Source organism: Globicephala melas, chromosome 3, assembly GCF_963455315.2.
Source record: "Globicephala melas chromosome 3, mGloMel1.2, whole genome shotgun sequence".
Taxonomy (NCBI): domain Eukaryota; kingdom Metazoa; phylum Chordata; class Mammalia; order Artiodactyla; family Delphinidae; genus Globicephala; species Globicephala melas.
Window position 1 is genome coordinate 119,060,543 of NC_083316.1, and position 27,492 is coordinate 119,088,034.

A 27,492-nucleotide genomic window follows, 5' to 3' on the forward strand; every position below is an offset into this window, starting at 1 on the left:
GTGTGTTTAAGAGAACACAGAGAAACAACCCCTCTACTGGGCCATCTAGGGAGCAGACTCAGGAATACCTCAAAGACCTTACTTCTGGGGCTTCCCTGGTGGCGCAGTGGTTGAGAGTCTGCCTGCTGACGCAGGGGACATGGGTTCGTGCCCCGGTCTGGGAAGATCCCACATGCCGCGGAGCGGCTGGGCCCGTGAGCCGTGGCCACTGAGCCTGTGCGTCCGGAGCCTGTGCTCCGCAACGGGAGAGGCCACAGCAGTGAGAGGCCCGCGTACCGCAAAAAAAAAAAAAAAAAGACCTTACTTCTGAAGTCTGCCCGTGTGATGCTAAAATTACCCTTCCTCCTCCTCCCAGGTCTGGTGCACTTCGGTTGCTATAACAACCTGTTGCTACTTGCAGGAAGCAGAAGTTAGAGTTCTGGGGGTGAAGGCTGCACGTGAGGAGGATTCTTGTGCTAACGTGGCTGCTCTGGGGTAGGGCGGACCCTGGGGCTTGGCATAGCTGTGGCCCTGCTTTTAGATTTCTGAGTTTGGGGGAGTTTATTTTCCCTGCAGCCGAAGCTGGGCTCTCCAGTGAAAGTAGAATAGACATCAGAGAGAGTGGCTAAGAGTGGGACTGCTTGAGTCCAAATCCCGCTTGTGCCTCTTGCATGTAAACGTGGAGAGGTTGCTGACCACCTCCACACGTTTCCTGAGCTGAGAAATGGGGATACTGAGAGTGCTTACCTTACAGAGTTATTATGAGGAAGAAATGAGTGAACTCCTATAAAGTGCCGCTCAGAGCACTGTCATAAAATCATTTGACGTTAACTATTCTATTCGATACACACAGTTCATTCATAAAAAACAGGGGAGAGCCTGCTGTGTACCCGGCACCGTGCTCCACACTGCTGTTCGGTGCAGGTAAATGCAGATGTGGTCACCGTGCTCATGGTGTGCAGGGAGAAAGGCACTGGACAGAATGATATGAATAAGCGTGTGACTGCAAGTTGTGGTGGGTGCTGTGACGGGTCGCCTTCATGGACGTGGAACTTGGAAAGCAAGTGGTGTCCTAATAAGGAGGCGGTGGGGTTAGATGATGGACCACATCATTGCCGCCGCCACCAGCATCATCAGCACTGAATTCTATTGAGCACTTTCCATGTGCCAAGCACTCTACCAAGCACTGGATATGGTTTATCTCATTTAGTCCTGACAGTCCTATGATGGGATGAGTGTTCTTATGCTTTTTTTTGTTAGACAGTCTCTGAGCTGAAAGGGGAGACTTGAGCCATTATTTCGTCTAGTCATCCTTAGTTTATAGATGAGAGAACTGAGTCCCAGAGGGGTAGTGGTTTGTACGGAGTTGGGAATAATTTCCAGGATCCTAACTCTGTCCTGGATCCATTTCACCACCCACCGTGGACTCCCTGGAAGGGGAACACCATCTCCGTACCTGAGTGACTGAGTCTTACCACCCTCCTGTCTTCTAAGAACATGATCTCAATCCTAGAGGAGTTATTCCCCCAAAGGTCGAGTTGCCAGAAAGTCACAGAATGCCAGTGACTCATGGTGCTGAGCCCTTTCTCGCCTCTGGCCCGCTGGCGCAGGGTTCTCTTTTGGGGGTTGTCGACGAGGCTGGTGGAGTGCCTGTGCGAGCATCAGTCAGAGTTGGAACCCCAGCTCAAAGTCGCTGACTTCTGTGAAGGAAAAGCATTGCTTGAGTCAAGTGTCTTGCCTGTACCTCTCCTCGTTTGAAGGAGTAATGTCTCCTCCAGCTTTGTCTTCACGTGCTTCTGCGTGTTTGTTTGTGTATGTAAAACTTTCAAGCAAAATTCAGATTTGTAGAAATGGGTACATACCAGCTCAAATGGGTATATGATGATTCTGCCCACTCTGTGAGGCTTAGAGTCTTGCCGTTGACCAGATAAATGGTGTTCTGCTGTCACGGGTGCTGTTCAGAGCTTCCGGTGACGGCTTCTTGGTAATGCCTCCACGCGTAGGCCCAGTGTGTTCTGCCCAGAGCATCTGCACTTACCAGTCTGGAAGGCTCCACTCTGCCCCTTACGAGGTGGGCAGGTCTTGGATCATACCTCCCCTCCCCAGTGAGGCCTCTCTGGAGCACTTCTCTGCAGGAATCTCTGGGACTGCACCCTGTTGGTTTCCTTCGTGGCACCTGCGGCGGTCTGGAATCAGACTGTTTGTTTACTGGTTAATTGTGTTTCTCCTTCTGCTGGAACAGCCCCACCACGAGGGTGGGGCCGTTTCTGCCTTCTATTGTATTATATTTCCAGTGCCTGAAGGATCCTAACACAGAGTGCTTGCTTGTTATATCGTCATTAAATGAAGAGATGTATCTGAGCTTCCTTATCTGGCCGCAAATTTTTTTCTCCTCTTGTAAGCCTTGGAGTTGCAGAAAAATATCTGCTGTGGGCTCCACGTGAGTCAAAAGCTGGAATGATGCACCCAGTTAGTACATTTGATCCTGTTTACCAGGCCATGGTAGACCTTCTTTCAGTCCCCTTGTCCGCCATCCCCACTGAAATGTGGAGGGAAGAGAGACCGCCTGTGACAGTGTTTCCAGGTGTGGCTGAGAATGTGGACTTGGAGGCAGCTTGTCCTGGGCTCGGACTCCAGCTCCGTCACTCTCTGTGACTTTTTACACAAGTTAACTTCCCGCATCTAAGTTTTCTTATCTGTAAAATAAGGAATAGAAATAGAACTTCAGTGACTTTGGGGGAGCAGGGATTATTCTGTATAATATGATATATATATATATAAAACTTTGAAAGCAATAATATAGGATAATAAACATTTCCCAAATGGAGGAAAAAAAATCACCCATTATCCCATTTTCTTAACTCAAGTATTTTCACTGAAGTATCTTCCCATCTAATGTTTGTCTGTAGGTAGACACATTCCCTGTAGGATACACCGAGTTTGTATCATGCTAGCCTTCCTAGTTATGTTTATTGGATGCCCCATACTTTAATTATCCCAAATTCTATGCTTGGGCAGCAATGTTGCTGTTGCTTTTTATTTTTTTTGCTATTATAAATGATGCCACAGTGAACATATTTGGGAAGATAATGTCTTCTTTGTTTTGAATTATTCCTCAGCTTAAAGACCCATATGTGATATTATTGCGTCAAGGAATATTTAGGTCTACAAATTAAGACATACTTTGTGGACACAGTTAAAGCTGGATCTACTCTTAGTCTAGACTTGTCCCATTTAAGGTGTAAGTGGATCTTCCTGTTTGGGGATTAGCTTCACAGGTAACTTCCCTTCTTTGGCTTTGAACATACTTGTGAGTTAGAAACTAGAGATTTCTCTTTTACAACTGAAATTTCTAGAAGGTGGAACCCTGGCTCTGCCACTCTGAAATACTGGTATTTACCTCATTTCTGGCATAGTAGTGGCGCCTCTGTGATAGACCCTCAAAACGGTTGGGCTGCTGTTGATGGGTGGTTGCTTGCTTTCATGGCATTATTGGAAGAGTAGGAGATGGGTGGTGTGCCACTGTTCTGGGTCTGAGGGAATGACGAAGCCATGAAGATGAGCAGGAAGAGTTTGACCCAGGTTGCTTTCATGCCTGCAACATTTTAGTCTTTTTCTCCTTTCCTCTTTTTTTTTTTTTTTTTTGCCAGGAAGCCAAAAAGAAGTATGACAAGGAGACAGAGAAGTATTGTGGCATCTTAGAAAAACACTTGAATTTGTCTTCCAAAAAGAAAGAATCTCAGCTGCAGGAGGTAAGAAACTTTACTAGTATCTGAATAAAGTGTTTAATCTTTCCGTGGTGCTGTGGATACGTTCTGGTTACTCTCTGCTGGAGCCTCATTCTGATCCCTCATTCCACGCTTGCTGCCCGCATTGCCTTTGTCCCTTCCCGATGCAGCTACGCTGTACGGCCGTCCCGCCTGTCCACAGTAAGGAACATGCAGCTGGTCCAGATCACCCTAATCACTAGGCTGTGCTTCCTCCTTTCAAACTGAGATCTGTTTTCCTGTTTCTCTCACCCTTGACCTTGATTCTGTACTCTCTTACCCTGCCTTTCCACCTCCTCCTTACATCACTGATTTGAAATGTTAGCATCTGAAACACTTTGGTCATCCTTCCTTAATGTGAAATGAAAAAAAAAATTATTCCAACCAGTGCTTGACATTAGTCTTTTTTTTTTTTTTTTTAAGCAGTATTTTATTGTCTCATGTATTTTGTGCTTAGGTAACTTTGTTTCAAAAAAGTAAATTCTCTGGTCTGCCCCTGTTTTTTTTGGATTTGCATGGGGTCTTTTTTAAGAGTAGTTCTCTTGGAAAGAAAAGTCAGATTTGTGGCCTTGGAGCTGTGACCATTTTTATTTAGTTCATGGAGATTTGCATGGCGAGGGGGTTTATGTTTTGGGGAGACAGGGCAGTTTGCTGGTGGAACTCCAAACTTGGCTACATGAATATCATCTTATTTAGCTCTTAACAATTTGCTTGAACTATCTCAGGTGTGTGTTAAAGCGAGGCTATGGCTTCCAAGCTAGCCCTCATTCTTCAGTTTCCTTTCTTCTTGAGCAAATTCCTTGCCAGTACTTCTGTTCATATGAAGATGGTAGGGTCAGAGGTTGAAAGATGAGGATTACTCAGGAGATGGTGGAGCCCAGGATTTGTTACACACCCTCAGTTAGGAAGTGTTGTGCTCAGAACTCTTTCTTTGAAATGAGTGTTTGAATCAGTTGTTTGAGTGATGGATACAGACTTATTAACAGGAAGTGTTTATAGTGGGCTTTACAGATCAGTTCTTGGCCAACCAAGCAGCAGCAATTGTATTTGGGGTGAGCTGTAGGAAGTAAGAAACTGCTGATCTTTCCTTGAAGACTTTTTGCTTGAGTTAGGGAGAAAGTAGCCAACGCAGGAGGAAGAGATTCTTGAAGTAGCAAAGCTGCTCGGGTAAATCTTGTCAAATGTGATTGAGAAGGTTAAGGAAATGCTGATTTTCATTGGATGATACAGAAAAGGCTATTCCCAGCTCTACATGGGTCTCTGGGCACTAGGAGATACCCAAGGATATGTGAATTGTCTGTGATAAATACGTAATTCCATTTAGGATCTGTCCTGATCGGTTATCATTCTTCTAACATCGTTTGGCGTTTAGGGTTTGGAAACGATAGGGAAAGGCATTTTGGCTGGAGCTCACAATCACCAGATCTGGCTAACTGTAGTTCCTAAGCAGTTAGGTGACTATGCACCACGAGTGCAGTTATTCACAGCTGAGAGAATATGTGATTGTTCTAGCACCTACTGGTACTGGGAGGCCCACAGTACAGTTATCCTACCTGCATGACTTCACCAGAGTGAGGCTACTTCTCCTCTCGGTCTGCTCTCTCCATGCCTGGCTCCTGGTGAGTTGGTCTGGAATGAGTCCCACATTTTCTTTTAGGGCTGTGCCAATAGCATCTCCCCCTGAGATAGCAATATGGGGACCAGAACACTGGACTGGCAGAGATACCTTCTTCACAGGGCTTGCTCTGCTATGTAGTTGACTGTGTGACCCGGGACAAGTACTTGGTCTCTCTGAGCTCTAGTTCCTTTGTAAAATACTCATAAAATACCTGTCCTGCCTACTTCATGGATGAGAAGGTAAATTACAGCCGCTACACAAATATAAAGTATTATCCCCATAACTGGCCTGTTCCTCCCCCTCCCCTGCTCCCAAATTGGATGGCATTCTTCCTGGCTGCCGTAGTCGGTTCAGGCTGCAATAACAGAATACCCTAGACGGGGTGGCTTATAAGCAACAGAAATTCGTTTCTGACAGTTCTGGATATCGGGAAGCCCAGCATCAAGGCACTGGCATATTTGGTGTCTGGTGAGGCCTGCTTCCCAGTTCGTAGATGGCTGTCTTCTAGCTGTCTCCTCACATGGCAGAAAGGGTGAGGGAGCCCCCTTGGCCTCTTTTGTAAGGACTCTATCCTCATGACCTAATCACCTCCCAAGGGCCCCACCCAAATGCGATCACACTGGGGGTTAGGTTTCATCATATGAACGTAGTGGTGAGGTGGGCAAACATTCTGTCTGCAGCACTGACTGTCAGTATTTATCTTAGTGGAAACTTTTTCATTATGCTTTTTTGTTACAATCCTTGTCTTTTTTTTACCCATTCACACTTCCTAAATACTTTGAAGGCAAGGGCTGCAGGTCTTTCTTGCAAGTCCTGGTCTGTTCTCAAGCATTGCTTTTTATACCTAAGCTGAATTAAATTGAATAAAAAATCTCCTAATAATAACAATAATAATGATAATATTTTTACTAACAACAACAGTAGCGGCCAGTGTTTACTGAATGCATATTCATGTACCAGGCGCCATGTTAAGCGCTTTATGTATAATCTGCTCAAATCCTCATAACCACCCTATGAAGTACAGGTGGATTCCCTCTCTTTTACATGAGAGGAGACTGAGGCTCAGAGATGTTTAAATAGCCTGCCTATAGCTAGTCAGCAAGGATTGGAACCTTGGCTCCTGACTCTGGAGCCGTTTCCCTTAACCCAGTAAGCTCTTCTCTGGCCATCTTGTGGGGAAGGATGTTGCTGGGCTGCCTGCCAGCCATTGTTATTCAATGCGAGTGTCAAGCTAAGGGAATGAGAGCGGGAGGGACCTTGGTGATCCTCTGGCTAAACCTCTTAGAATTTCGTATGCAGGACCTGAGTTCCTTGCAGAGGTTACGTGATTTACTCAAGGCCTTCCAGCTATTTAGTGATGATTTTCCTTACATTTATTAAAAGATCAACTTTTAACAATATTATGAATCACCTACTACACATGTAACGGAAGCTACTTCCTTTGATGATCCAGAATTATTCCCTGATGGTAGGCCTGAATGAATACTTGTAAATTCTAGCCCATCCTGGACCTCTGGTGGCTGAAATGACTGGGCAGCGATGTGGAGTGACACTGCCATCTAGTGGAAGACTTTTTAAAAGCCAGTGTTTTCTTCGGTGGCTCAGAAGCTGGCTTCAAAGATAATAAATCATTCCTTGGACAAATTATTTCTTGGACGCTTCTGTGAAAGTCCGTTCAGGAGTTGGGTGTGTTGTGGGGAGTGAAATGAATGATCGGAAGCTACAGTCTAGGAGAATTTTTCTTTTCCAAGAAGCACGGAATGGTTGGTGGGTCTTGGACAAGCTGGTAGATTGACAGCTTCTTAAGTAACAGGGCAGAGGAACTGCCTGCCCAGGGGTTGGAATCTGGCTTCTGATTCCATCACAAGAGGAGCTAAGGATGTGGTAAATTCTATGGCGCATATGAGAGGGGCATTGGCAGGAGCAACCTACCATTCCACTTGGGATTTCATCTTCCTTTTCCTCTGGAAATGCATTGTTAGGCTTTTTTTCTCAGTGCTGGGCCACATAGAGATCAATTCATTTATTCCTCAAGCATCAGTTGAATGTTTGCTGTGGGCCAGGCCCTGTTCGGGATCTGGAATGGAAAAGTGAGGCAAGGCCTTTGCTGTTATCGACTTTATATTCTAGTAGGCAATACATGAAAAGAGAGAGAAATAAGTAAGAATTTCATGTAGTGATAAGGAAATAAATTGGGAGATAGGATAGAGACTCCCTGGGGTAACATACCTAAAATAACGTCATTGTAGGCTTCTCTAAAGAGGTGACATTTGAATGGAGACCAGAATGAAGAGAAAGAGCAAGCTGGGTGAAAAGCTAGGACAATGTTCTTTAAATTATGGGTGTGTCATAAGATCTGAGTTACTGGGTCATGACATAGAATAGGCTAGACTAGAGTGAAAAATATGAAAGTATGTTGCACCTAATTATAAATGTTTGTTTATTGGGTCATAATGTAAAAGGTATTTCTTACTGTGCATTAAAGTTTAAAAAAATTGAATATTTATCTAGGGGAAGAGGTTTTCAGGCAGAAGGAAGAGCAAGTGCAAAGATTGCATGGCAAGAAAGAGTTCAGAGTGTCGGAGGGTAGCTAGGAGCCCCAGCTGGAGCTCAGTGGGAGAGGGGTAGGGAAGGAGGGCTGGGCCGGTTCCTCAGGGTCTTCAGACCATGGGAGAGGCCAGGGGGAGGTGTTGAAGGAGCTGTGAGAACAGCTGATGGAGATTAAGGAAAGGTATTCTGGCTGCTGGGTGGAGGCTGGATTGCGGGAGCAGAGAAAGCGAGCAGGGAGGCCGGTGAGGCGAGGGTTGGAACCGCCCAGAGAAGATGTGGCTGGCTTAGGGTAGGAGCAGGGATTACAGCCCATCTGCTCAGATGTCCCTGGTGATAACCCCCAGTGTGCACAGAACACTTCCTGGTTTTCAAATGTCCACATCCTTTAGCTCATTTTCTCTTTGAAACAGCTCTACTCAGAGCAAGGGCAGATCATAACATCTCCAGCCTTCAGGTGTGGGGAAGAGACCGGGAGAGGATAAGTGACTGGAGCGGGTCCCACCGGCTAGAAGATGATAGAACTGCAACTCCCACCCAGATTGTTGCTCTCCTGGCTCTCTCACTGACGCTGGGCTCTGCGCTTCTTCTCAGAGGACTTTGCTCCTGGCTCCTCCAGCCCTGCCTAACTTGCAGCTTTTCCGAATGACTTTTATTTCTGTTGTGTCTCACTTGGCAAGCCCAAGCAGAGAGGATGTATCGGGGGTGTGGGGGAGGTCAGGGAAATAGATACGTCCCTAGGTGTAAGTGTGTTGGATTTGCACTATGAGGAATGAAGGACTACAGGGACTTAACGGGCCTTAGCCGGCAGGAGCCCAGGTGGAAGCTGTGTCAGGCACTGGTCCACCGGCTACACCTGGCAGGGGGCGTGGTGCAAGCACTTTCTGAAACGGGGTCTCCAAATAAAGCTCTGTCAGTGCTCAGACATCAGCTCTCCTGCTTGGAGGCTTAGGTGATGCCCCCAGGCTTAGCCCTTCATTTTGGTTTTGTGCAGCTGTTACTTAGGGGACTGCCTTCTGCATATTAATATGGAAGTTGCCCCACGAGAAAGTTGCTAGCAGGAGACTTGAATGGAGTCTTTTGGGTTGTTTCATGGCGCCTTGTGCTTTTCCAGAGTTTGTCATTTTCTTTTTATTTACATGATTATTTAATTATCTCTTTTCCTCATCATGCTGTGAACTCCATGAATGAATGAATGAATGAATGATTGGCCAGCTCCTTAAGATGTCAGGTTAGCAATACCATATTTGGTATAATGAAGTAAAAGGTCTGTCCCAGTTTTGTTCTGCAGGAATCTTGACAAAGGAACACTGGAAGAAATACTCCTTTGGGGGCTTTGTCTTTGTAAAGTATGTTATCGAATGACATACTTCATTTCTAAAGAAAAGAGTGGAAAGGGTAAGAGCTTTATAGTGAGAGTTAAGGTACTTCCCAGCACAGCATCTTCCTACTCCACACATGCTCATTTTCTCCCCTGGGTTCTGGATCCCAGATCAGTGACTTAATTGTAGCCAGGTGTGGACCTTTACAGCCCACACACCTGCACAGAGAGGGAGGTGAGGTTCCGAGGCAGCAATGTAATTACTCTGCTTGGGGTAAACTAATAGTTCATCCTCGTCCAAAGAAAGTATGTGCGACCGTGTGAAAATGTTCTTTTCTGAGGTCCCCTACCCCCTATCAGGTTGTTTTGTTCATTTAGAAGGATGGGAGGAGGATGGCCCTGCATGTTTTCTTTTTCTCTTTAAAAATCTGTCTTGCATGGAACTTAGGTCGGCCTAGGGTGTGGGTAGGCGGTAGAGTCTAGTGGTTTAGGAATGTGCAGGGGTCTTGGAGGCAGATCAGCCAGGACAGAAATCCCAGCTCTGCCTCGTACCAACTAGGTCAGGTTCCTTAACGTTAGCAGATTTCATTTACTTCCTGTAAATTACGGGTAAGGATATCTTCTTTTTAGGAGCGTAATGAGGGTTAAATAACTGAAAGTATAATGAGGATTGAATAAGGTAATGCTGCACAGCTTTTTTTTTTTTCTTTTTTTGCGGTACGCAGGCCTCTCACTGCTGTGGCCTCTCCCATTTGCGGAGCACAGGCTCCGGATGCGCAGGCCCAGTGGCCATGGCCCACAGGCCCAGCCGCTCCGCGGCACGTGGGACGCTCCCAGACCGGGGCACGAACCCGTGTCCCCTGTATCGGCAGGCAGACTCTCAACCACTGCGCCACCAGGGAAGCCCTGATGTACAGCTTTATGGGCATGGTTCCTGGCACAAAATTAGCGCTCGGGTAACCATGATCATTGTTCTTATTTCTGCTTCATGCTACTGGATTTGTTTTTAAAAACCATCTCCAGAGATTTTTTTTGCCTGCTTGCTGAATCCTCTCCTCAGATAGTGACCTGATTTTTCTCTGAAATTCCATCCTGTTTGTAGGCAGACAGCCAAGTGGACCTGGTCCGGCAGCATTTCTATGAAGTATCCCTGGAGTATGTCTTCAAGGTGCAAGAAGTCCAAGAGAGAAAGATGTTTGAGTTTGTGGAGCCTGTAAGTAGATGCTCGAGGTTTCACTGTGTACCCAGACTTTCATCTCCCACCCCTCATTCCAACTACCTAGATGACGAAATGCTCTAAGTTGTTAATGAAGAGATTGACCAGCCCTGATGCTGTGCCTTCTGCTAGTAACAGTGCTTGGTCAACTGGCTACCCCGGGCTCTTCCCAGGACAACCACAGACATGGGTGTAGAGCATTCAGCAATGGTTCCATCCTCTAGCTACCTTGCGTTGTGCTGGTTGGTTTCCAAGTCAAAGTAGGGGAGGGGAGGAGTTTTCATCTTGCCAAACAATAGTGATGACACCTTAACTTTCCTCCTTCCTTCCCTGCTTCTTCTTTCCTTCAAGTAACGCAAGTGTAGCAGTAACCCAAGGAAACCATTCTCTTTTTGCCTCCTAAGTTCAAAGCCCCTCCTTATCCCAGGCATGTATTAAAAGATGCGATATAAAGCAGTTTCTCACTCTAAGTTTGTTATAACCAAGCAGCATGGAGATCGTTCTGAGTGAATCGTGATGGGATTTGGACTTGGACAGAATGTTCCATTGGGCATGAAGGGTTGCAATGTGGGGACACGTCTGGCTGTAGCTTAGGCCACCCCAATGTGGTTGTGGTTTTGTGCAGATGTGGTATTGCTCTACCCCTCTGTGGCACTAGTGTTCAGAATCCATGGAAACACCAAATAAGCATGTGGGCCTCAATTTAAAACTCTTGCAGATCTTGAAGTTTTCAGCTGAATGCAACCTCTGATCTAGACCCAAGCCTGGGGTCTCTATACAAATGAGATTACCTACCTAGATTTAAGAAGGTGATTTTCGGGGCTTCCCTGGTGGCGCAGTGGTTGAGAGTCCGCCTGCCGATGCAGGGGACACGGGTTCGTGCCCTGGTCCGGGAGGATCCCACATGCCGCGGAGCGGTTGGTCCCGTGAGCCATGGCCGCTGAGCCTGCGCGTCCAGAGTCTGTGCTCCGCAACGGGAGAGACCACAACAGTGAGAGGCCCACATACCGCAAAAAAAAAAAAAAAAAAAAAGTGATTTTCTTAAGCAAATAACAAAACTATAAGAAATTGAAAGAAAGTGACTGCTCTTTTTGGTCAAGAATGTTCTGTGCCGTTTCTAATTTATAAACTTTGAGGATGCTTTTTAGGCACGTAGACTTACTGGTAGTTTCAAGACTCCATTTGGCCTTGGAATTTGTTGCGTCCATCTTTTACTTTGCTGGAGCTATTTTGATCTTGGGAGTCTACTCCCAGCCATGTCATCTGGCAGATTCTTCAAAGCTATTAATTACCTCAGTCTTATCTGAATAAGGGAAACTTTAGAGCCAGCTTCCTTTCCAGCAATGATCTCTGCCAAGATCTCAGGTCAAAATCCACATCTTTCTGCAGGGTCTGTGAGATGGGGAAAGCCATCTGTCAGAGAAAGCAAGCTTGTTGATTTCCCTGCTTGGGGCCCAGAGGTGTTAAAACTAGCCATTCAATCACAGGTTGACTAAAAGAAAGTCTCATCTCTCTCGTGGCTGGAGCAGGAATTCAAATGCTGTCATGAAGAATTAGCCTTTGGCCTTTTCACTTGCTTTTACTAGAACTTCTAGAGGAAAAAAAACCAGTGTGATTCTCATAATCTTTATGTATACTTTGTTCGATATTATTCTGTAAATACCTGATTTTGATGAGTTGCATTTTAATTGACCCATCCTATTTTTGAGTTGTTTTTTTGTGTGTCCATTTTGATGTCTCCATAGAGTGAATCAGATATCATATCTGTTAGCTTTTGCTGGCTAACAGATAACCATAAAACCTTATACAACAATAGACGTTTATTTCTTACGCATCTGTGGGGTTCATCTAGTCTAGGCTGGGCTCAGCTGGTTGACTCTGCTCATCTAGGTGGGCTTTCCTCTCCTCCTCCCCCACCGTATCCTCCTCCTACCTTTCTTCCTCCTCTTTTTTTTTTTTTTTTTAAAGAAATCTATAAAGATTTATCCTTCTGTTTCCTGGCATGCTACCGTAGTATATCAGTGTCTTAGGTTTTTTGAGAGGCAGTGTAGCATCATCGTCAAGGGCTCTAGAACCAGACTGCCTGCATTTAAATCCCAGCTCAGCCATTTTCCAGCTACGCATTCTGGGGGAAGTTATTTTTTGAGCGTTAGTTTTCCCCTCTGTGAAATAGGTATAATAATACCACTTTTATAAAGATGTTGGGAGGATTACCTGAGTTTATCCAGGTAAGATGCTTAGAATAGAGCTAACCTAAGTAACACCCAGTTATTATATAATTGCTTATTAGGACCCAGTTAGCGATTATTTTTTATTCTGAAGTAGAGGAATATATCAATTTTGGCCACCCAGGGTCTCCTCAAGTGAGCAGGTGAGTCAAGTGCCAGTATTAACAGGGCCTACTTGGTTTAATATAGTCTTGGTAAATGTAAAAGCATTTATTTTCTGAATAGCATAGAAAATGCTGATGACCCAGCTGCTCTGTCTGACTGAGGAGCTCACAGTCTCCTTGGGGAATCAGTGTCTATGGTAAAGAGCTAGCCAAGGTAGCAAGCAGTTCAGTGCCAGCATGCATAGGATGGATGTACCAGAGGGATTTAAAAAATAGAGAACCACTGTGGTTTGCAGATGTTTTTGAAGTCATAAAGTGAGGCACCTGGAGAGCTCATGAAAAAAAGGTCTGGTCTCATGTTAGAGTGAAGAGAAAGTGGTAGGAGCTTGTCCTGAGTTAAGTTAAATGAGTTGGCGGAGAGGTTGGATGTAGATGTGTGACCTTCACTTTTCTATAGAAGTTCTTGTTTCTGAGCACACCAGTTGATAGGCAGGTGAGTGGCTGGAGCTGTGGGTAGGGAGAAGAGAGTCACACAATGAAAACGCTACTGACCAGATCACTGGTTCTCAAAGTCATAGAAATACAAATTCTCAGGCTCTACCCCACACCAGAAATTTGTGGGTAGGGCCCAGTCGTCTATTTTTTTGTAAGCCTTCCAGGCGATTCTGTTGCACATTAAAGTTTAAGCCGCTGGCCTAGATTGTACAAAAGAAGATGGTGAAATAACGGTCGATGATATCAGCTGAAACTCTGTCATGTTCTGTGTGAGTAATAAGTGCTTTACCACATTATGTCATTCAATCCTTGTATCGTCTCTGAGGGTAGGCACTGTTTTTGTTTTCAGATAAAGAAATGGAAGCACATTTATTTACTTCTGCAAGGTCACACCTAGTAAATAGCAGAGCTGTAGTGGTCTGACTCTTAATCTCTATGAAACAGCATTTGACTACTTAAGGGTGGAAAGGAAACAAGCAAAAAAATCGATTGAACTAAATTGTTGGGGTGCCTGGTGTGCATATTCATGTGTTGAGTTGGTTGCAGTCAAGGGAATCTTCCAGCCATTCAAGGAACCTCCATGTACATCGACTATGTTCGTTTGTTTCTTAGAAAGTAACTTCAAGTGCCGGAAGTTATTGACCTTCAGAAAAAGAAACAAAATTTTAGTATGCTAAGGAAGAAAAATCAGACTCTGGGATCTAAACCGTATATTTTTGTGTGCCCTGGAAACCTTAATTTTCTTGTTGAGGTACTAAATGTTCTGGAGATTGGGATCGTAGATAATGACACGACTGGCGTCATGAAGGTGAAGCCATATTCCGTCTGTTGCCTGCGTTTTCCTAATTGAAGGTTACCTACTGCGGCAGAGAGCTCACGCTCTACGTTTGTCACGCTCCACAGCCTCTGAATTTCGCCTCCAGAGTATTTCTTGGTCCTGTGCCTTCCTGTCCTTTCTCACGGCTTCCGCCCCATTGTAGCTTGTCATCTTTCGCTTTGGTCAGTGGCATCCTGTCCTGACCCTGTCAGCACAGTGCCTTTTCTGACACATCGGTCTGATTCTGTCCTTCTTGCTGAGCAGCCCCTGCCAGCACACCTGTGCTAATTAAGCCCATTACATAGATGATCTCAATGTCTACCGTAATCCACTGCAGTAACAGGTTAAAGACAAGTTGAAGGGAGTTACCTGGCTTACCCAGCCCAGCTTTTCATCCCTTTACTGGCTGCCCTTCTCTTCGTCAGTGTGAATGAATGGTTCTTGGTAGCTGTATTCTTCTGCTAGGGATGCTGTCACAAAGTACCACAAACTGGGTGCCTCAGAACAACAGAAATGTATTGTCTCATAGTTCTAGAGCCTAAAGGTCTGAGATCAAGGTCAGCATGGCCCTGCTGCCCCTGAAACCTGTAAGGAAAAATCCTTCCTTTCCTCTTCCTAGCTTCTGGTGGTTTCCCGGCAGTACGTGTCATTCCTTGTTTTATAGATGCCTCACTTCAGTTCCTGATTTTCACAGGACTATCTTCTCTCTGTGTTTGTTACTGTGTCCAAATTTCCCCCCTTTCTAAGGACACCAGTCATTTTTGATTAGGGCCGAATGGATTCATTTTAACTTGATTATCTCTGTACAGACCCTATTTCCACATAAAATCACATTCTGAAATACCAGGGTTTAGGACTTTGTATCTTTTGGGTTTGGGGGAAAAAATTCAACCCAAAACAGTAGCTCTATTCTATAAATGGAAAAAAACCTTAAATTTATCACGTAGTCCAGAAGATTGTAACCATCACTAATAACGCAGTTACATTTTTGTTTATTATTTTTTAAAAAATCTGTGTTATCAGCTAGGAAATAGGAATAAATTTTCTTACAGTTATTCTCAGAGGAAAACAAGGAAGGGGCAGAAGGCAGAGGAGGGTTGGGAGGGTCTTCCTCTGGCATTTGCTTTGTCATGCTGTGATTGCATGCCTGGCTGTCCAGGGAGGAGCCTGGGTGGACATGCTGGCTTCTCTTACCTGATAACCAGGTGAGGCTACAGCAGGCGCTTCCTCTGTGCGTGTGAGTAGAACCATTTCTTTGAGGCAGACAGATCCTTGCATCTCGGGGGTCCTTCTGTGGGCCGTGCCCAGCTCCCTGAGCAGTGGACTTTCATTTCCCTTGGGGTCATAGGTTCAAAGATTCATACAGTGTGTGGGAGGTAGGGGAGGGGACGAAAGATGCTGTGAGGGGAGAAGGAAGGAAGTGGCCCAAAGATAACAATACCTAAGGCATCATTTCCTGTAGAAAAAATGGACAATCAGCCGTGATACCAGAGGAAGTGAAAACCAAAATAAACATTGGCAGCTCTCTGCCTTTGGAGTGCTTGTGTGTATACCCAGGTGGCATCTTAGCAAGCTGTTTGAGATAGTTAATTACCTTGAGTAAGAGAGGCCCTGTTGACTGTAAGTGCAGCATAAATCAGCCTTAATAGAAGGGATGACTCGAGAATCAGCTGCTTATCTTCTGCATTATTCTCCACTAGAGGGTGACTCAGTGCCCTGGAAAAGCGATGGGGCGCAGCCTTCAAGGACAACAGGGAGGGAAGAGATAAGAGAGGACTGTTGTCCTTGTGAATACTGGCACTAGGTTTGGCATAAGAGCTCCTTCTTCTCCATTACTGGAGCCATTTAGAAGGAAAAGTGTGGGCCACGTTCTCAAAAATGTATTTTACATAGAGGACTTTGCAAAGACTTTGGTCATCTTTGAAGAAAAGAGTTCATTATTAGTCTTTGGTGACTCTCTGTGGCTTACCACCCATTCCTTAATTTAGGTGAAGGGTGTATATATGGTGCCTCTAGATGTTTTTATAGCCAGAGGACCCAGCAGTGCCTGTTCCCTCTCCTCCTGTAAGGATCTAAGGGAACAGATGCTCCAGGGACAATGGCAGCAGGAAGTCAAGGGATCACATTGTTATAAACTGGGGTTTTGCCTGACTTTCCAGTGCAGAGCTCTTTGATAAAGTGGGCTGGGCATGTGGCTTTGTCTGAAGACAGGTCAGTATATACCTCGGTGCTTACCGTTCCTGCCACAAGCAAAGTGTGAGAGTTTCCTTTACTCTCATTATTAGGGCTGCTGCTCGAAAAAGGAGAGTAGGTGAAACAAAGTGAGATTGTGTTTAATAAGTAAAGGTATGTTCATTTAAGGACTAGAAGATTAAACACAACAATATAAAGTGGTGCAGCTGTGTCTTGGTGTAACACGTATTTGAGGCAGGTCAGAGGGGACAACTCAGACGGTGTGAGTTGGCATTGAGAAGTTCAAGTTAGAATGGGGCTGGTCTCCAAATGTAGTAGAACTGGGCTTGTGATGGAGGTGAGGTTCTGGTTCTTCTGAACCTTGTTCAGGCTTTAACTATAATCCTGTCTTCAGGTTGAGATTTGGGACTGAGACAGGATATGTAGAGCTTGGGAAGGGGCCAGGGAAGCATAACAACAGTGAGGTTTACATATGGGCACTGGGAGGAGAGACGGCAGGAACGTTTATTTAGCTTGGAGAAGGGATGGCTGGCAGGGGCTCAGGGTGGGGACATTAATGGTTTTTAAGTATATGAAGGCATGTTGTGAGAATTGTAGTGAACAGATGTTTTCACTCTTCACTAAAGACAAGACTAAACAAGGAATGGGCTTACCTTTTAGGCTGTGACACTTTTAAGTGAGAATTTAGGGAAACCACCTAAATGAAAATGTGGGAACACGAGATTATTTTAATAAAGGAGTCCAGAGTGTTTACTTCTGGAGAGCTTCTGGAAAGTACAGAAACATGCTTGAGCTGAAATCTGATCTGGGTGATTTTCTTTGATTTGACTTTGCCTGTTAGACTGCAGACTCAGGACACACCAGCTTCCTTCTCTCCCTTCCTTGTTGGTTATCAACATAACCACACCCTTCTGTGTGATAACCTGATATTATGAATATACTAGAAGGAGACTGAGTGAGTGGGAGCCCTGGTCTTCAGCTTCTGAAGAAGTAATTTTCTTAGGAGGTGATGAGGCTTCACAGGGGAAGAGCTTGGATGTTGGTGCCAGGAGGCCTGGTTTCAAATCCTGGCTGCCACTTCCTGTGTGTTTTGGGGCAAGTTAGTTAACCTCTTTGAATCTGCTTCCTTACTGATAAGTTGGAGATGATAGCAGTATTCATTTCATAGGTTGTTATGAATATTCAGTGAGACACAGGGCATATGAAGTTACAGTGCCTGGCATGTAAGAAGTGCTCAGTAAACGATAGTCATTATTATTACCTTATTCTAGACTTTCAAACCGGGGCTGGGAACTCAGATACAGCTCCATGGTACCTTTTGAACCTGCCTATGTTAAGTTTGCCCTTCTGCCTTCATTACAGCTACTGGCATTCCTACAAGGACTCTTCACTTTCTATCACCATGGTTATGAACTGGCCAAGGACTTCAACGACTTCAAGACGCAGTTGACTATCAGCATACAGAACGTGAGTAGGCGAGGGGACAGGCTTCCGTTCCCTCGCTAAGGGAAGGAAAAACAAAGTATGGGTCTGGTTGCATACAGATCACTTAAATGGACTGATGTGCAGGTGGGGAGGATGGGTCTTGCTTGGGTTCAAAGGGCAGTGGGGGTCAGGCATTTCTAGGGTGCTGGATGGTCCCAGGTTAGAACATCATCCTCTCCTCCATTATTTCAAAGCACTATTTTTATGTTCTCGGAAATGCTGCTGCTGCTTATGTTTTAAATCTGTAACTCCAGAATCAGGATTTCCTTTGGCAGTGGAAGTCCCAGCCCCACCCAGCCTAGCCTCCCTCTGTGCATCTAGCCGCCTGGCCCCATAAAACCATAGAGTGCGTGTGTTCAGGGGATGGGGATGGGGTACACATGCTGGCCTTGGGCTCAAAGGATGTGCTGTTGTTCACCTCTCAGTGAGGCTGCCAGGAGATCCAAGTAGGTGCGCCTTACTCCCAATCTCCCTTCCCAGATTGTAAGCAGCAGGACCTTTGCGTGCGCGGAATCCTGCTGAGGACTCTGGTTAGCGGTCACTGGGGCTCAAACCCCCTTCTTCCCTGTGTGATGGGGCCACTTTAATCTGCATGTTGTCTTTGTCTCTGGATGATCCTGGGCCCAAATAAACCCAAGTGTGTCTGTGCGGGTTGGACTGCATGCCTTAAGAAGCCTGAGCTTGCCCCCTCATGGTTCCCTGCAGTGCCTCAGAGAACAGGAGTTTGCAGGGTCTTGGATGAGCTGTCACAAAGCATGGCTTCCCTTGGGCCGGGTCCCTCAGAAGGCAGACTCTGAAGTGGAGATTTGTACAGAGCAGGTTCCCCGGAGGCAGTGTTGGCAGAAGCACCTGTGACAGAGTGAGGGCAGCAGGCCCTGCCGGAGGAGAAGCTGAGTGGCGAGGACTCAGCCGATGCCCTGGGCCCCCTGGAGCTGGGATGGTCCCTGGCCCCTGGCTTCGCCTAGTTGCTGGGTGCAGGGTGCCCTGGGAGAGGGGTAACCTTAAGTGAAGCAGCTCCATTTGAGGAGGGAGCCATCAGCAAACAGCTGGAGAAAGAGCATCTCTGTCCTGGAGGGAGGTGGAGGGCGTACCCTGCTGTGGACCATCCGAGTCAGAGTGGCCTGGGATGCGCATGTCTGGGTTGAGAGGCGCTAAACTTATCTTTCAGGGTGAGAACTGGTAGGCGCTAAACTTATCTTTCAGGGTGAGAACTGGTCATTTGCATTTCCTGCCGTTCCCCAGGTGATTTTGATGGTCCCTAGAGTTTGAGAGTCATTCTGACATAGGGCTTTAAGGCCAAAGTATATTTCTTAAAAGGGAACATTTTTGCCTGATTCCTAGATGGCTGAATGTTCCTTACCTGGTTTTAGATCTAAGAATTCTGTAGGTTGATGTTCTGAAGTGCTAGAGATGGGAACAGGGTTTCATTTCTTTGATTTGAATAAAATTCCTTTCATCCTAGACAAGAAATCGCTTTGAAGGCACCAGGTCAGAAGTGGAATCCCTGATGAAGAAGATGAAAGAGAATCCCCTCGAGCACAAGACCATCAGTCCCTACACCATGGAAGGGTACCTCTACGTCCAGGAGAAACGTGAGTGCTGGGTCGGCCAGCGGTGTGGGTGTCCTCTTGCCTTTTCCCCAGGAGCTGGGGGGTGTATCCAGTAGTGCCTGGCCTGGAGTACGTATTTCGATGAAGGAGAGTGATTTTATAGTTAGGTTTCCTAGGGCAGAGATGCTGTCCACCGGGTCTTGTCTACCTCCCAGTGATGTGTTACGTTTCCTTTGTAACTGGGAATTTCGTTGCAACCTGGAATTCACTGAGGCTCTGCGGTGCCCCTTCTCTCCCTGGTGTCACTCTACTCTTGAGGTTCCTGTACCTTCAATGTAGCTTTATATACCATACCCTTGGGGTAGAGGCCTTGGAAAGGTCTGGCTGGCTGGACCTTATTGTCATATCCTTCGGTAGACTTAATAGCTGGTGATTTTGTTTTCATTTGAGACTTGTTTCAGCAAGGCCCAAACAATCATGACTTAGGCCCTTTCTCTCTTCTCCTCAACCCCTGTCATTCCAACACACTTAAATTTTATGAAAAGTAGAAACAAAAGCTCACTTCAAGAGCCAGGAAGAAGAGCCATTGACTTGCCCATATGACATCAAGGAAAGAAGTGCCAGGTGCTGCTAACCCAGAGTTTACAACGATGACTCAGATTCGTGCACTGGGCTGTTGCACTCGCAGACTTAATTCATGCGTGCGGTGCTAGAGATGAAAGAAAGTGCATTGTTTTTCTTTAATGGGTAGCTCTTCTTATAGTCTCGCACCTGTGCTTTCTGGCTGGGCACTGTTGATTTAGGATTAGTTAAATATCTTCACTCCTATCTGCTTCCTAATGGAACAAAACACTCAGTTTCAGTGATTATTCTATTTAGTGATTACTCAAAAATTTCCTTGGACTTAAAATTCTTCCCTGGTGACAGAGGTGTAGTAATGGGGTTGGAGGTTGGATCATCAGTTGTGATGAGAGTTTTATGTCCCTTATTCTTGCAGGTATGAGCCTGTTAAGGCTTGTAAAAAACAGAAGCTACTTTAGTTGTGTGTTATACCTGAAGATATGGTCGTATCTTCTTTGCCCAATGAGAAGACCATCCCCAAAAGTTTTAAGTCAACTTGAAAATAAAAATTTTTAGGACTATAAAAATACAGTTCAGTGTCCACTTATAATACTTAATTTATTAATATTGGTCACTTACGTGTAAAGTCAGTATAAGCACTCATATGACATTGTACAATTTTATTCAAACACTTCATGTGTTTTTTCAACATTAATGTCTTGATTATCATTAGAACCATATTTTGATTCTCCAACACAGTGGTCCAGAGCATATCATTAGAATACAGCTTTTTTTTTTTTAATTTGGAAGTTTTTGTAGCATTATTTTGAAGTAGTTTCAAACTTACAGAAAGTTGCAAGAATAGTATAAAGAACGACCATATGACCTTTACCCAGATTCACGAATTTTTACCATTTTTCCAGTTAGATCATTCTTTCTCTCTCTGTATGGGTGTGTGTGCATATCACAGTCACACACACACATACACACACACATTATAATTTTTTCTGAACCATTTGAGAACAGGTTGCATATACCATGCTTCTTGGCTTCAGTGTGTATTTTCTCAAAACATTCATTTATGTAACCACAGTTACATATCCAGGAAATTTAACATTGATAAGATATTTCATCTAAACAATATTTCATATTCCCATTTTGTCAGTTGTCCCAGTGATGCCCTTATAGAGCATTTTGTTTTCCTCTAGTACAGGAGCTTATACAGCATTTAGTTGTCATATGACAACTATAGTCTCCTTTACCCTAGAACAGTTCCTCTGATGACATTGACGTTTTTGAGGAATATCGGCCAGTTCTTGTATAGAATTTGTTCATTGTGGGTGTGTCTGATGTTTCCTCATGATTAGATTCAGGTCATGCATCCCTGGTCAAATCCTACATAAGTAATGCTGTGTTTTTCCCGGGTGCCACATCCGGAGCAAAGGATGTTCCTCTGCCGTCCGTGGTCTTGTTGATTTTGATCACCCAGTCAAGGTACTTTCTGTTTTCCCCACTGTGCTGTCACTATGTTTCCCTTGTAACTGATAAGCGGTCTGTGGGGCGGACACCTTAAGACCGTGCCCTTCCCTCATCAGACTTTGCCTCCATGGAGTTAGCATCCATTGACAATCCTGGCCTGGACTGACCTTTACTGTGATGGTCGCAAAATGGTGATTTTGCAGCTCTGCCACTCCCCCCACATTTATTAGTTGCCTTTCGGTGTGCTATAAGGAAGTGTCCTCCCGCTTTCTACCTCCCTCCTTCTCTCCTTTCCTTCCTCCCTCCCTCCCTCCCTCCCTTCCTTTCTTTCTTTCTCTCTCTATTTCTCTCTCTCCCTCTCTCTCTCTCTCTTTCTTTCTTTCATCTGTCTATCCATCCATCTTTCTACTGTCAGTATGGACTTTTGAGTTCCCATTTTGTTCATTAGGCTAAATCCATTACTGTCCTTGTTTATTATGATGCTCAAAGTGTCCAAGATACAGCACTTTTGAAATCTTTGTGTTGTGCTGTCACTGGAATTTATTCCCTAAGCCACAGAAACACAGTTGAATGGTTGGTGTTTTCATTTGTCCTTGATGCTCCAGGGTAGACACTCTGTTGCTTTTTAAGTATACTAAGTGACATCCAACACTTGCAATGGGCATTCACACCCTGAAAAATAATTATTAAGTGTCTGCTAAATCTGTTTTCATGTTATCATTATTGTTTTTTAATCATATCTGCTATGTGATGTCTATAAGCATCCAGAACTTGTATTGATTGAGGTCCTTGCAGGCTAATAATGCCAATCAGGCCTTCTTTCTATAACAATACTTCGTTGTTTGAAATAAGGTAATTGGCCAGGCACCTGATAAAATCAGATACTGTCAGAATTTGTCTGTAGGGCATCTGCCTCTTTCCTGAGGGATAATTTTGAGGGACAAACTCCTTAGATTACATTTGAGCATTTACAGTTACTTCTGTTCCACATGTCTGGTGTCTCTGGGTTTTCCTTGTCTGCTTTTCAGATCTTCTTGAGTTCTGCTAAAGTAAAAATTAGGGGTTTGGAAGTAGGTCAGAACCCCTGTACGTGTGTGCACATGGTCGCAGAACAGCTGTGTGGGAAGCATGAAGCCATCGCACCAGATGGGAACAGTGACAAGCACTTTGAGGAGCTTTTCTGTGTTCCTTCTCAGTCATCTTACTCCTGTCAGGGGAGAGAAAGGAAACTTCAGATGGAGATTGATAATATGGGAAAGTGAATTAATTTCCCCAGGGAACCTCTACTTCCCTTATATTTTAAGACCCATCGGATGCAGCATTTAGTGGCAAACAGTCTTCCTTGGTCCTTGGGGAAAGCCCTGGGTTGGTTCCATTTCCAGCTTGTGGAATCAGATTTCTGCCTGTTCACGTCTAGCTGGTGTGGAGAGTATATCGCCCTTAGAAACAGTTTAAGGATAGGTGAGCATTGTGAGTTACTGGTTGTGTGTTTTTCCAGCATGCAGTGGACGTGTAGAGATGTTTTATGGGGAATATTACCTTGCAGGTCATTTTGGAACTTCCTGGGTGAAGCACTACTGTACATATCAACGGGATTCCAAACAAATCACCATGGTACCATTTGACCAAAAGTCAGGAGGAAAGGGGGTGAGTTCATTTTTAAATTTCATGCTTGATTTGCTTGGTTAACATATGATGAGTATAATGCATGTTTGAAGTTAACACCTCCAATTTTCACTGTAATTTTCTTAATTTTTATACAGTAGTTCCAGGAGGCATGGCACCTGAAAAAGTAAATAAAACAAGGTGAATATTTTGAGCACTAAGTTACATTGGCAGCTGCAATTAAGAAAGCTTTTTGTATTTCACATATATACAGTGTTAAGTGTGTATAATGTGTTTAGATGCTAGAAATTCTTGGATGACCTCATCCTGTGAAACTGATTCTTGTCACTCTCAACCCCAGAGGGCTGCCAGTTGGCAGTTTAGATGTCCCAATTATCTGTTGCTGTGTAACAGGTCACCCCAAAATGTAGCGACTTGGAAAACAACACGTCATTTTAGCATTTCCTACAGTTTCTGTGGGTAAGGTCTTTGCGGAGCATTTGGATAGATAGTTTGGGCTAAGGGTTTCTTATGCTGTTTCAATCAGATAGTGACTGGAGCTGGATCATAAGGGTCTGAAGCAGCTCTGGGCTGGTCAGATATAGCTCTCTTCCTTTCTCCTGACCTCCTCTCCCATTCTCTTCCTTCTTTTCCTCTTGCTCTGTATAGTCTCAGGGCCTGTCCTCTGGCCTCTCTACGTGGGCTATTTTGGGTTTCCTCACAGCATGGCAGCCTCAGGGTAGCTAAAGGATTCAAGAGTGAATATTCCAGCAACAAAAGGAGACCCTGCAAAACCTTTTAATGACCGAGGCTTAGAAGTCATATTGCCTTAGGTTGGCCCCATGTGTTGGTTGAAACAGTCATAAAAGCCCACCCAATTTCAGTGTGAGAGGACATAGGCCCTGCCTCTTGATGAGCGGAGTATCAAAGTCACATTGCATTGAAGAGCATGTGGGATGGAAGGTATTCTTGTGGCCGTCCTTGGAGGAGATAGTCAGGCTGCATCTGCGGGGTCCCCACTGCTGGGAGCTCCTTGCTGTGCCCCAGTGGTTCTCCTTTCCTCTGGGAGTACTCTGTCTGTCTGCATTTTCTTTTTAGGTGATCTGTCTTTTCTCTCTGGCTCCTCATAATATCTTCTTTTTTGTGTTCTTTTGATATTCTACATTTCATTATGACAGTCCTTTCTCTGATTTTTTTTCTTTTTTTCCCCAATCTGTTGTGCTTAGGCATTTTGGCCTTTCTGGATTTGAGGATTGGTGTCTTTCAGTAACTTTGGAAAATTCTCACCAACTCTCATGTTGAATATTGCCCCCCTCCCCATTCTTTCTATTATTCAGTATCTCCTTCTGGAGATATTTAAATATTTTTTAACAAAAATATTTATATGTTTCATTTCTTTGAATCTCTGGACTCCGCTCTAGATAATTTCTTTTGTTCTGTCTTTAGTTTAAATAATTTTTCGGCTGTGTCTAATCTGTTGATAAAGTAGTCCTCTGTAAGTATTCCAACCCTGGCCCTCTTCTCTGTGGCAAATTTTTGTGCATCCTGTTGGGTTTGCATATGTGCGGGCATTACAGTGTAGAGGCTAAGAGCACTGGCCCTGAGGTTGGACTGCCCGGGTCAGTGATGTCACACTGTTGTCATTACTGTTAGCTACTCCCCCGTGCTGTCCCCTTGCTCTCTGCCATTTCCAGTTTTTCTTTCTGGCTTTCTTTCTCTTAGACCACAATGCAGGAGTTGATCAGCATCTCTGTACTTCCCTGTATCAAGGCAAAAAAAAGCCAAGGCTCTTTTTTTTTTTTTTTTTGCAGTACGTGGGCCTCTCACTGTTGTGGCCTCTCCCGTTGCGGAGCACAGGCTCCGGACGCGCAGGCTCGGCGGCCATGGCTCACGGGCCCAGCCGCTTCGTGGCATGTGGGATCTTCCGGACCCGGGCACGAACCCGCGTCCTCTGCATCGGCAGGCGAACTCTCAACCACTGTGCCACCAGGGAAGCCCTAGCCAAGGCTCTTTTAATGTGTCTTGTTAGCGGTAGAGTTGACTTATAAATAATCTCAGGAAAGCAGATATGTGAAAATATCAAAACATAGAGAAATTACAGAGTTAGAAGGAGTATTAAAAATCTCTGTTAATAGGAGTTCCTTACTATTCATGAAATGGAAATAGAGTTAGCTCTGCCTTTCTTGGGTCAAGTCATAGTCCTTTTCTAACTCCTAGTCCTAGAAATCAGATTCACTGAGTCATTCTCTCACACAGTCTTTATTTTGGGACCATTTATCTTGTGCTTTCCTAAAGCTGGAGTGAAGAACTCTCTTGTATTTTCTCTACTGCTTTCTTACCATGCTTGAAAGTGAAGGGCAGAGATGAATTATGGTGTGTGTTTGGGACTCCTTAGACTTCAGTGGGATAATAGGAAACACCTCACTGAGTTGTTAAGAGGTTTATATACATTAGTGTATATAAACTTCTTGGGACTGAGCCTGACACGTAATGGAGGCTGCCATATTAGGAGCTTGATATTATATGAAATAATTTTTCTAGTAATAATTACTTATATTTAGATTTTGTTTTATTTTTTTCTAAAACATTGTCCTTGATCATCCTGTTTTATCCATTTTTCCTACTTTACAAAAGAGGAAATTGGGGGTCGGAGAGAGAGAATGATTTCTAAGGATGTATGTGGAAAGAGTTACTTTGAACCGGTGCTCAAACCCTGATTCTGGAGCCTACATCTCCTGATTCTGAGGTTCATCATCATAATCAAAGAGAATAATACTGTATATGTGTCAGATAATAGTTTTCCAGGACGCCACTCTGTTTCCTCATCGTCAGGGTGAGGAAATGTGAAGACTGGCTGTCCAGCGGTGATGTCTGCTCAGTTTATAGAGGAGAATCATGTGACGTCATTGTATGTGTGCTTGTACAAAGCTCTCCTAGGAGCTGGCGGCAGACTTAACGTAGAATGTAGGGTGTTTTCTTTTCCTAACACGCTCTTTGTCCACCCTGTCTCTCCTTCCCTGTCCCTTTCATTTGGATCATTTTCCTTTGAAAGTACCTGCTTTTCTCTTAGCTTCAGTCCAGGAGATGTGAGCGGATTTTCTGCATCCTCTTGGAGACAAGGCCTGTGTGTGGTGAAAGACAGTTCCCCGCGTTCTATCCTGTGAGATGAGGGTGCTCTCTTTGGGAGCCCTAGAGCAGCCCAGAGCTGACCCTGTCCCTTTTCTGGCTTGAAACCCTTCATATGTTCCCACTGCTCACAGTATACAGACCACAGTCTGCATGATCTGGTCCCTGCTTCCCTCAAGCCCTTTCTCAGCCCAGTTTCCCTTTTGCACGGGGATTCCGGACGCACTGGCTTCCCTTCAGTTCCCCAGGGCTCCCTGGGCCCCCACCACAGGGCCTTTCCACCTGCTGTTCTCCACCCCTGATCTGTGCTCCTGGTTTTATCTCCTGTAGATCCTTCGGGTCTCAGCCCAAGAAAGCCTTTGCTGACCTTCCTGCTGAGGTCACATCCCCTTAATGTAGGTGTTTGTAGCACAGCATGCCTCTTTTTTTTTTTTTTACATCTTTATTGGCGTATAATTGCTTTACAATGGTGTGTTAGTTTCTGCTTTTTAACAAAGTGAATCAGTTATACATATACATATGTTCCCATATCTCTTCCCTCTTGCGTCTCCCTCCCTCCCACCCTCCCTATCCCACCCCTCTAGGTGGTCACAAAGCACTGAGCTGATCTCCCTGTGCTATGCGGCTGCTTCCCATGCCTCTTTTATTGTAGTGTTTGTTACGGTTGTAACTCTTCATTTATTTGTTTAAGTGATTGTTATCTCCATCCCCTGTTTTTTTAACCATGAGTACTTGAACAGATCATCTTTATAGATTTTGCCTCATATGGAATGGTCGTCTTGGGAACAGCATCTTATCTTCTTCTTATTTCTGCTTATATTTGACAATCTTTTATAATTCCCCTGTTTTCTCCTATTTCTCAGGGACACCTCCCTCTAAGCTTTCAAAGTGAGAGGTAGTCCAACGCCATTAAATCAGAAATAGAGTTAGACGTTAACATGGTCAGAAGTTCATATGTTTGGGCATTTCCAGTCATACATTTACGTGTTGCAGAAGGAGCAATTCTCAATCTGAGAAATTAATCTTAGCCATTCAGTAAAAGACAATAGATGTAAGACTTGTGAATATAAACTATCTCTTCCTAGGTCTTCTGTGTTTTGTGTGCTGTTCTGATATTAGTGGGTGGTTAAGTTTTACCATACGCAGTCACATTTCCTATTATTCAACAAACTAGGCAAGTTTGCTAATTTCCCCCCTAGTTTAGGAAAAAAGATTGGCAGATATAGGAGAAAAAGGAACCCTAAAAAATTCCTACGTGACAGGAAGAGAAGAAATCAGGGGCAGAAACCTCTATGTTTTTAGACAATAAATTAGTCTTGTGCGATAAAACTGTTGCATTCCATTTGTACAATGGAATACTACCCAGCAATAAAAAGAAATAGGCCCTTTTTTTTTGTACCA

At 44.6% G+C, this 27,492-nt stretch overlaps 1 protein-coding gene across 8 annotated transcripts in view; it reads left to right on the forward strand.

The window, feature by feature from the left end:
- The window catches only part of ARHGAP26 (Rho GTPase activating protein 26), a 470,178-nt gene that overhangs the window by 124,711 nt on the left and 317,975 nt on the right, over positions 1 to 27,492 (forward strand). For 6 of the 8 annotated variants that reach the window (XR_004036031.3, XM_030841061.3, XM_030841063.3 and 3 more), the window contains exons 5-9: positions 3,630 to 3,731; positions 10,335 to 10,445; positions 17,648 to 17,752; positions 19,233 to 19,362; positions 22,907 to 23,007. Coding sequence is in view for 7 of the 8 variants with exons in the window: in XM_030841061.3 (XP_030696921.1) it covers positions 3,630 to 3,731; positions 10,335 to 10,445; positions 17,648 to 17,752; positions 19,233 to 19,362; positions 22,907 to 23,007 (549 nt within the window). In the remaining variant the exon portion in view is untranslated. The remainder of the gene's footprint in view (positions 1 to 3,629; positions 3,732 to 10,334; positions 10,446 to 17,647; positions 17,753 to 19,232; positions 19,363 to 22,906; positions 23,008 to 27,492) is intronic. The other 2 variants (XM_060296385.2, XM_060296384.2) reach the window with 2 other exon arrangements.